The sequence below is a fragment of the Muscardinus avellanarius genome (assembly GCF_963383645.1).
Source record: "Muscardinus avellanarius genome assembly, chromosome: 21".
Classification (NCBI taxonomy): Eukaryota; Metazoa; Chordata; class Mammalia; order Rodentia; family Gliridae; genus Muscardinus; species Muscardinus avellanarius.
The window spans coordinates 24,241,876-24,250,932 of NC_137807.1; the positions used below are offsets into that span (position 1 = coordinate 24,241,876).

General features: G+C 57.0%; 1 protein-coding gene across 1 annotated transcript in view; it reads right to left on the bottom strand.

Moving 5' to 3' along the window:
• The window catches only part of CABIN1 (calcineurin binding protein 1), a gene marked incomplete at both ends in the record, with an annotated part of 94,046 nt that extends 85,418 nt beyond the window's left edge, over positions 1–8,628 (bottom strand). Inside the window, 5 exons of the mRNA XM_080717818.1 lie at positions 1,751–1,880; positions 3,740–3,920; positions 5,169–5,303; positions 7,333–7,446; positions 8,536–8,628. Of these exons, the coding sequence (XP_080573944.1) occupies positions 1,751–1,880; positions 3,740–3,920; positions 5,169–5,303; positions 7,333–7,446; positions 8,536–8,628 (653 nt within the window). The remainder of the gene's footprint in view (positions 1–1,750; positions 1,881–3,739; positions 3,921–5,168; positions 5,304–7,332; positions 7,447–8,535) is intronic.
• Between the last annotated feature and the right edge of the window lie 429 nt (positions 8,629–9,057).

A 9,057-nucleotide genomic window follows, 5' to 3' on the forward strand; every position in this document is an offset into this window, starting at 1 on the left:
TCAATTACTTATAGAAAATTTTGAGAGAATTTAACTATCCCCTACTGCCCACCCCAACAAAATCATTAAGACATAGCAAGCTCAGCCAAGTCAATGGTGCCCCAAAATACAGAAGGGCGGGACTCTGTGGCCTCAGATCCCCTCCACGGGCCCACTCTGCCTAAGGTGACCCAACAACACTGGCTCTCCGGCCAACCATCCAGCGGGTTCCCAGCGGGACTACCCCCAAAGCCACACACTTAGGGATTAGCCAGAGCCCGGTGCTTAGAGATTAGCCAGAGCCCCGCACTTAGGGATTAGCCAGAGCCCCGCATTTAGGAATTGGCCAGAGCCCCGCACTTAGGGATTAGCCAGAGCCCCGCACTTAGGGATTAGCCAGAGCCCCGCACTTAGGGATTAGCCAGAGCCCCGCACTTAGGGATTAGCCAGAGCCCCGCACTTAGGGATTAGCCAGAGCCCCGCATTTAGGGATTAGCCAGAGCCCAGTGCTTAGAGATTAGCCAGAGCCCCGCACTTAGGGATTAGCCAGAGCCCCGCATTTAGGGATTAGCCAGAGCCCAGTGCTTAGAGATTAGCCAAAGCCCCACACTTAGGGATTAGCCAGAGCCCCGCACTTAGGGATTAGCCAGAGCCCCACACTTAAGGATTAGCCAGAGCCCCGCATTTAGGGATTAGCCAGAGCCCAGTGCTTAGAGATTAGCCAAAGCCCCGCATTTAGGGATTAGCCAGAGCCCAGTGCTTAGAGATTAGCCAAAGCCCCACACTTAGGGATTAGCCAGAGCCCCGCACTTAGGGATTAGCCAGAGCCCCACACTTAAGGATTAGCCAGAGCCCCGCATTTAGGGATTAGCCAGAGCCCAGTGCTTAGAGATTAGCCAAAGCCCCGCATTTAGGGATTAGCCAGAGCCCAGTGCTTAGAGATTAGCCAAAGCCCCACACTTAGGGATTAGTCAGAGCCCCGCACTTAGGGATTAGCCAGAGCCCCGCACTTAAGGATTAGCCAGAGCCCAGTGCTTAGAGATTAGCCAGAGCCCCACACTTAGGGATTAGCCAGAGCCCCGCATTTAGGGATTAGCCAGAGCCCAGTGCTTAGAGATTAGCCAGAGCCCCGCACTTAGGGATTAGCCAGAGCCCCGCACTTAGGGATTAGCCCGCTCTACCATGAGCATCCTCTGTCTCTTCCCAAAGGCTCAGTTCCTTCAGCATACACAAACACCGATACAGGCTCACGGAGTGCAGACAGCAAGGTCTGTCCTCAGTGAGGCTCACCTATGAGTTCCAGGGGCTAGGAGCACCCGAGGGCAAGGGCCCCAGTGTGCTGTGGGGTGCAGCCGCAAACAGAAGTGGGCTGTGAGGGAGGAGGTGGACAGAGGGGCAGCCAGGGGTCAGGCTGCAGAGACCCTCTTAGCTGACGCAGCTGGGTGTGGACTCTGTCCTGGAGGCCAGGCAAAGTACAGCGCCCGACGGGAGACACGTTTGGGACACTGAACTCGGCAGCACTGGGGACAAAACCCTGGTGAGGGAAGGAGGTAAGGCGGGCAGCTGCTGCCACAGCATCCAGAGGAGGGCCAGCAGGGCAGGAGGAGAACAGGGCAGCCGCGTGTGTCCCTCCACCTGAGGGGCAGAGCCGGGGAGGAACAAGGCAGCTCAGCTCCCACTCCAGAAGTCTGGGGCCTGCGAGGCCTGCGTGCCCCTCGATCCTCATGGGCCACGTGGTGGGTAGGGGCACCGCGGGGTGAGGAGGACTCACCATTTGAGGAACATCCGGAACGAGTCCTTCCGGAGACAAGGCTGCTCCTCGAAGATCCTCTCCTTGAGAACCAGCCCTTTGCTGTAGCGGCAATCCTTCTCCAGGGCTTTGCAGATGAAGTAAAGGCATGCTGGGGGGGAGCAGTGAGGACTCCTGAGACTGAGCTCAGGAGCTCTGGCCCTACCAGTTAATACCAGGAAAAGGCCCCCACTGCAATCAAAGAAATGTGTGAGCATGAAATTACAAGATCCCACCTCACCAACTCCATCAGCTAAGATTCCTGAGACCATAACGCCCAGAGCAAACAGGTACTACCAGTGCACAGACCCAAGCACTTCTAGCAGAGAACCGTGTGGCCTTTCTGAAGGAACTCAACCCAGTGATCCCACGTCTATGAAATTGCTACCAAAAAAAACTACAGGGCTCAGTGATTAATTATTGACTAACTGGAAAATCGCCTTTAAAAAAAATCTCATAGCCAGGAGTGGTGGCGCACGCTTGTAATCCCTGCGCTTGGGAGGCTGAGACAGGAGGATCGCGCAGGTTCGAAGCCAGCTTCAGCTACTTAGTGAGGCTCTCAGCAACTTAGTGACACCCTGTTTCCAAATAAAATATAAAACAGATCTGGGAGTATAGCCCGGAGGTAGAAAGCCTCTGGGTTCCACCCCCAGAACCACAAAAAAAAAAAAAAAAATCTCATAACTAGCCAGGAGTAGTGGCGCACACTTGTAATCCCAGGACGCTGGAGACTGAGACAGGAGGATCCCGGTTCACCGCCAGCCTCAGCTACTTAGTGGAGCCACTGTAAATCAGTGAGACCCTGTTTCAAAAAAGAGCAAAAATAGGGCTGGGGCCGGGCGTGGTGGTGCAGGCTTGTAATCCCAGCATTTGGGAGGCTGAGACCGGAGGATCGTGGTTCAGGGACAGCCTCAGATACACAGTGAAGCCCTCCGCAACTTAGTGAGACCCTGTTTCAAAATAAAGAATTAAAACAAAATAGGGCAAGGGGTGTATTTTGGAAGCCAAATGCCTCTGGGTTCCATCCCGACCTGTAAATTAAATTAAATTAAATTAAAAAATAAAAAATAGGGCTGGGAGTGTAGCTCAGAGGTAGGATGCCCTGATCTGGTAACTTCTGTCCCGGCTGGGAGCTGGTCAGGGAGGCGTGGCCAGCCCATGCTCTGGGTTATCAAGCCACAGCGCAGATGGTTACGGAGCACACTGACTGACCAGAGAGAATGCCAGATACAGCCTGGGAAGAGGAAAAGGACAGAACAGGCCCCACCGCGCAACCCCACCTGCACCTGGGGACGCACACCTGAATTCCAATACTGGGGAGGCAGAGGCTGGAGTTTAGACTTGACGGATGAGCTAATAAGACCCTGGGGCTGCTGTGCGTGTGAGGACATGCGTTCTGGGGGCCAGGGCAGGACACTCTTGGAGGAATGTCCGCCTCCCTCAACGTGCACGCGGCAGCCCTAGTCCCCAGTGTGAGGGTGTCTGGAGGCGGGCCTGTGGGAGCTGATCCGATTTAGAGGAGGCCTTGAGTCTGGCATCCCAGGAGGGAGCTGGTATCCGTAGAGCACGAGGAAGAGACTAGCACGCGGGCGCCCTCTCCCTCCCTGTCTCCCCACCGTGTGAGGGCGGCAAGGTGGCCCTCAAGCCAGAGAGAGGCAAGACGGGCACCAGGCCGTCTGGCACGCTCGCCTTGGACTTGCTCCAGCTGTGAGAAGGAAGCTCCTCCTGCCCGCCACCCAGCCTAGAGGACGCTGCTAGCAGCCAAAAGTAAGACACAAAAGACGGGAGAGGCAGAGACGGCCGGGCAGCCACTCAGCACACTACGCACCACCTCAGCAGGCACAAGAGGCGCCACGCTCCCTGCCAACCTGGCAGAGCACATCAGAGCTGACTCTGGCACCAGCGGATTCCCAAGTCACCTTCCTCTGCCCCCAAAACTGCAGGCCCGCGGAAGCACGAAGCCCGACTTACTCGTGTAGTCGCCAAGAGTGTACAGGACGGTGACCAGATTGTCCAGGCAGGGCCAGTGGTCAGGATTGCACCGCAGCCCTTCCTCGAAAGCATGGCGGGCCAAGGGGAGCCGGATGAGCCTCAGGGCCACGTGTCCGATCTTGTACCAGAGGTTGACATCCGTGGAGTCCAGCATCACCGCCTGTAGAAGCGCAAGCAACACGCACGCTCAGCACGTCTCTGAGCTGAGCAGGCGCCCGGGACAGGAGGGCGCGCCGGGCCTCGCTGCCCCACTACCCAGGGACAGGCAAGTGGCCTGGGGGCCCTTCTAACTGACCAGGAAGGCTAGCTCATTGCTCCTGGAGTTCTACCTCCCCAGAGAAACAGCATATAAAAAATGACATGGAGAGTCAGGCGTGGCGGCACACGCTTGTATTCCCAGCACTTGAGAGGCTGAGACAAGAGGATCTTGATTCTCAGACAGCCTCGGCTACTTAGGTCCTCTGCAACTCAGTAAGACCCTATTTCAAAATAAAGAATAAAAAATAGGGCAGGAGGTGTAGCTCGGAGGTAGAATGCCACTGGGTTCCATCCTCAGTACCAGGAAAAAAAAAGAAGAAAAAAAGGTGACATGGACCAATTTAACTCAGAACACCTTATGTTTTCTCAAGTTAAACATCTGTATTCCTTCCATATTGAATAGGTAATACATGAAAGGAGCTGGGCATGGTGGCAGAGGCCTGCAATCCCAGTACTTAGGAGGCTGAGACAGGAGGACTGCAGGTTCGAGACCAGCCTTCCCAATTTAGCAACACTCTCAGCAACCCGTTGAGACCCTGATTCTAAAACAAAAATTAAAAAATAAAAAGGGCTTAAGGTATAGCTTAGAGGTAGAACACCCCTGGGTTCAATCCCCAGAACTACAAAAAAAAAAAAAAAGAAAGAAAGAAGTCGAATGAAAAGGAATGCGGAGCCCACGGACTCTAGAAAGATGCTGCTGCTGGAGTCCTCAGCGCAGCCCCTGCCTCCCCTGGTGAGCAGAATGGCCTAAGCCTGTCTCCTCAGCCCCAGAATGAGAAAGACACAAATACACGTGGAAAGAGGGCACGGGCTGGCGGGGTGCGCAGGTGACGGAGGCGCGCCGCCGTGCCGAGCAGCGGGCGCCGTCCACACAGCGACGCCTGCACCTACACGTCTGCCCTCGCTTTTATTACACCGGCCACGCTGGCGCAGACCCAGGGGTCTGGACGCTCCCCAGCCACGCGCACAGTGCCGAGGACTCACGGGCCTCTGCACAAGGCCCGTCGGCACTGGACATTATCACCCACTAGCTAAGGCGTGGTCACTACAGCTTGGTCCCGACCGCGACAAGTCCTTCTGGCCAAGACCACCACACGCTGTCCTGTCCACCAGGAGCTATGCAGACAGCCAAGCCCCGCCAGGCCCGCACCTCCAAGTAGAGTCCCAGGGCTGTCTCCAGATCCTCGCGCTGGGCCGCCAGCTGGGCCAGGTTCTTGTACGTGGAGTACTTCAGAATCAGCCCGGGGTGTTTCAGACCCTCCTTCTCATCTCCAGATGAAACAGCCTGTGAGCAGAACAGACAGAGGCGGAATGCTGCGCAGGCCGGGCCTGCAGCAAGCAGCTGCGCCTGGCCTCCAGCTGAGGCCCTTCAGCCACTCCGGCGGAGGCCTGCACTGGGAAATAAAGGTGCTGCGGCTGGCGTTCTGATCATACAGCTCCAACCATCGGAGAAAGGCCAGGCCGCCACGAGGCGTTCTGCAGGCGTGAGCATCAATGGAGCCAGAGAAAAGCCTCCTGCCCCTCCTGCCAACGCCGGATGGTCCGCCGACCAGCACCAGGAAGCCAGCCAGCTGCCCGGTCAGTGCAGGGGATGGGAGACAACTGGCAGGAGGCCTCCTGGGGCAGCAGGAAGGCCCAGAGCTGACCCAGAGAGCCCCAGGTCAGAAGTCAGAAGGCTGGCCCCCAATTCCATAGCTCATATGCAAGTTACTTAAACTAACAGTGTCGCGATAACCTTATAATAGCACAATAATTCCTAGTCTGAATATAAAAAATGAACAGAAAGCCAGATGTGGTGGCACACGCTTGTAATCCCAGCATTCAGGAGGCTGAGACAGGAGGATCTTGGTTCACGGACAGCCTCAGCTATTTAGTGAGGCCCTTTGCAACTTAGTGAGATCCTGTTTCAAGATAAAGAATAAAAAATAGGGTTGGGGGTGGAGCTCGGAGGTAGAATGCCCCTGGGTTCCATCCCCAGACCCACACACAGGAAAAAAAGCCTATCCAGTCTTCTACTGTTACCTGGCTCAGACTATAAAAGTCTCTAAAAACAAGCTGACCAGAGCTGAATCCCAGGTACATTTACCCTACCAGGTACAGGACTCCTCAAAGTGATAGGGTGAACAAAATTAGAGGCAACATGCACATACCCAACAGTGGAAACTCCTAACAGGCTCCACCTAACTAACCAGCCATGAAGCGTCACCGGTGCTTACTGTGAAACTATAATTACGTAATATAGCTTAACACAGTCCACCACTCCCATGTAAGCATAAAAAGATGGCGCACGCTAGTAATCCCCGCGCTTAGGAGGCAGAGACAGGAGGATCGCACAGGTTGGAAGTCAGCAGGGCTGGCTTAAGAGACCCTGTTTCCAAATAAAAATAATATAAAATAGGTCTGGGAGTGTAGTCCGGAGATAGAAGGGCTTCCAGGAACCCCAGTACCACCAAAAAAAAAAAAAAAAGATGTTTCTCTGTATATTTTCTGTACTTTTTTTTGCACTGCTTAAGCAAATTTTATTACAAGCAGACAGAAAGAGGGAGGGGTGCGAGCGCAGGGACCTGGAGAGGAGGACATGACGGCGGAGAGCTGGAACCGAAGCTCCCCTTCTGAGCTTGTTTACAGTGAGCAAAGGAGAAAGGTGCTAACAATCTTTAAGGCTGCGATGATGCCGAGATGCACCTAGGCACGCGCACGGCCAGCACGCACGGCCCTCGGTCGGACGCCCTGCCCTGCGCCTGCCGGTGTGGGTCCACTGCGGACCTCAATGCCAGCTCGGTCCTCAGAGCCTCCACCTCAGGCTGAGAGGGAAGGCCCACTCCTGAACACGCCCAATGCCTGGACCCTCCCCCACTCACGAATGGAGCAGCTCCCCTTCCCTCTCTGGCCCTGGCTCACTTCCGGCCCGTGGGAGCAGCGACCACAGGTCCCCGCCTCTAACTCCAGCGACTGAAGCATCTGACAACTGTACGCTGGGAGTGTGAGTATGAGGGACTCCGAGAGAGAGGAGAGATGCTGCTTCTGCTGACAGCTGAACCAGCCTTCTGACCTCGCTGCAGAGACCACCCGCAGCTCAGCAAGCTGGCTGGCACTGGGCAGTGGGGCAACAGCCCGCCTACTGGGCACAATGGCTGAAGGCTGGGTGACAGAGCGGGCCGGTCCTGCGCCACCCAACCCACACCCCCCAGGCAGGCACTCTGCAGGAGGGAAGGGAGGGGCACAGAAGTAAAGCAAGTCTCCCAGGCTGCAGCCAGGAAACAGCACAGAGGTCAAGCCGGCCGGCCCTGCTTCAGGGCCCGCGAGAGCCTCACCTCCTGCAGCAGCCGCGCCTCCAGGAGCTCGTGGTAGGCTTTGGCAGACTCCTCAAAGCGGTCATGCTTCTGCAGATCCAGGGCTTTGTGGTATAAGGCAAAAGCCTCTGCTTCCTGCAAGCCAAGACACAAGACGTTTTCATACAACACCAAGAGGGCCTTTCATGGCCCTAGTACCTCGTACTCCAATCTCCCAGGGGCCATCACTGGGAGAAAACCCCCAGAAGCCCCTAAGGAGACACGAGGCCGGCACCAGAGCGGAGCCGGCAGCAAAGACAGCATGGAGGCCCGGGCGTCAGGGCAGAGCACGCCCAAGCCTGAGCGCCGCGGCCCTTTCAGGGTAAACTGGACAGGGGGATGCAGGGCCCAGAGCAAACAGGAAGTCAGGAGAGTGTGCGCGGCACTGAAGGGGCAAGAGGTCCACGCTGGTCCTTGTCCCTGACCCCGAGGTGGAGCTGCTGAAACCCATGGGAAGGCCGGGACGTGGCTCAGTCGGCACCTGCTGCAGAGCATCCGCCGCCCCGGGCTCCAGCCCAGGACACAAAGCCAACAAAGGCCTCGGGACCCCGAGCCAGGTGGGGGCAGGGCCTTTCGTTATCACAGTCCCTTCCCAGCAGACCGAGGCTACGTCCAGGAGACTGCAGGTGCCGGAGGTCTGCAGGCTCAGGCTGCTGAGGACCAGACTCTCAGCTCTCCTGCCTCGGCGCTGGGGCAGCTGTCCACTCCCAGCCCATCTGTCCTGACCCGATCCAAGTCCTCGGCGGCTACCAGCCAGCCCAGCATCCCCGCACCACAGGGCCAGCTACCAGCAGGGTTCTAAGATGGCTCTGGAGCTCTGCTGGCTTCTCTCATAAAAGGGGAAGGGGACATACACTTATTCCATGGAAGGCAAAGACAAGAGCCAGGCCTAGTTGAGGAAGAAAGGAAAAGACTGGCTGCCATGGGCAAGTCAGCAGGCGGCATGGCAGAGAGCAATGGCGGCTCCCTCGGGGACTCGCCACTGTGAAGGGAGCAAACCCGCCAGGGAGCCCACAGGACCCGCGGCCACAGCGGCTGCTCTGCAGGGTGGCTCCTAAGTGGGCAGCTGGTCATGAGATGGACAGCCAGCCGCCTTTCAAATGCGCCCCCCAAACCTCATCAGGAGCTGTCTGCGCATTTAAATGAGGCCCCACCTCTAGAAAGGAGTGACCCTGGACTACAGACCTGCGCCTCCTTGGTCTGGGTCTTGTGGCTTTTACAGTTCCCTTCGTGATCATCCTCCACTGTGGAGCTGGCATTTAAGGCCGCGATTCGCATCTAGAAACAGGCGGGAGGAAGAGAAGAGTTGCTCCAAGGAATACAGTTCTGCTCCGGCACCTGCTGGTCCATCTAAGGAAGCTTCGGGTAATGAACCGCACACTGACCATCGAGGGAGAAGCAGGGCTTAGGAGGCGCCGGCGTGCCGAAGAGCACATCCCGGCACAGGGGCACGACGACGTGGAGGACCCAGGCATCGGAGGAACGGCCCAACAAGACCCGCTGACGCGGCCTTTCTCTGAGCACAGCCCGCGGCCCCGCAAGGGACTTCAACAGGCCTGGAGGCAGGGCTGCTCCCTCGGGGTCTCCTAGGGTGCGAGGGCAAGAAGCAGGGGCAGTCCTTACCATGTTCAGAGAGCTTCAGCGGGGCTAAAGAGGAGCTTCCATCCCTGGCAGGGCCGGTGTCCACAAGGAGCCACGACAGGAAGA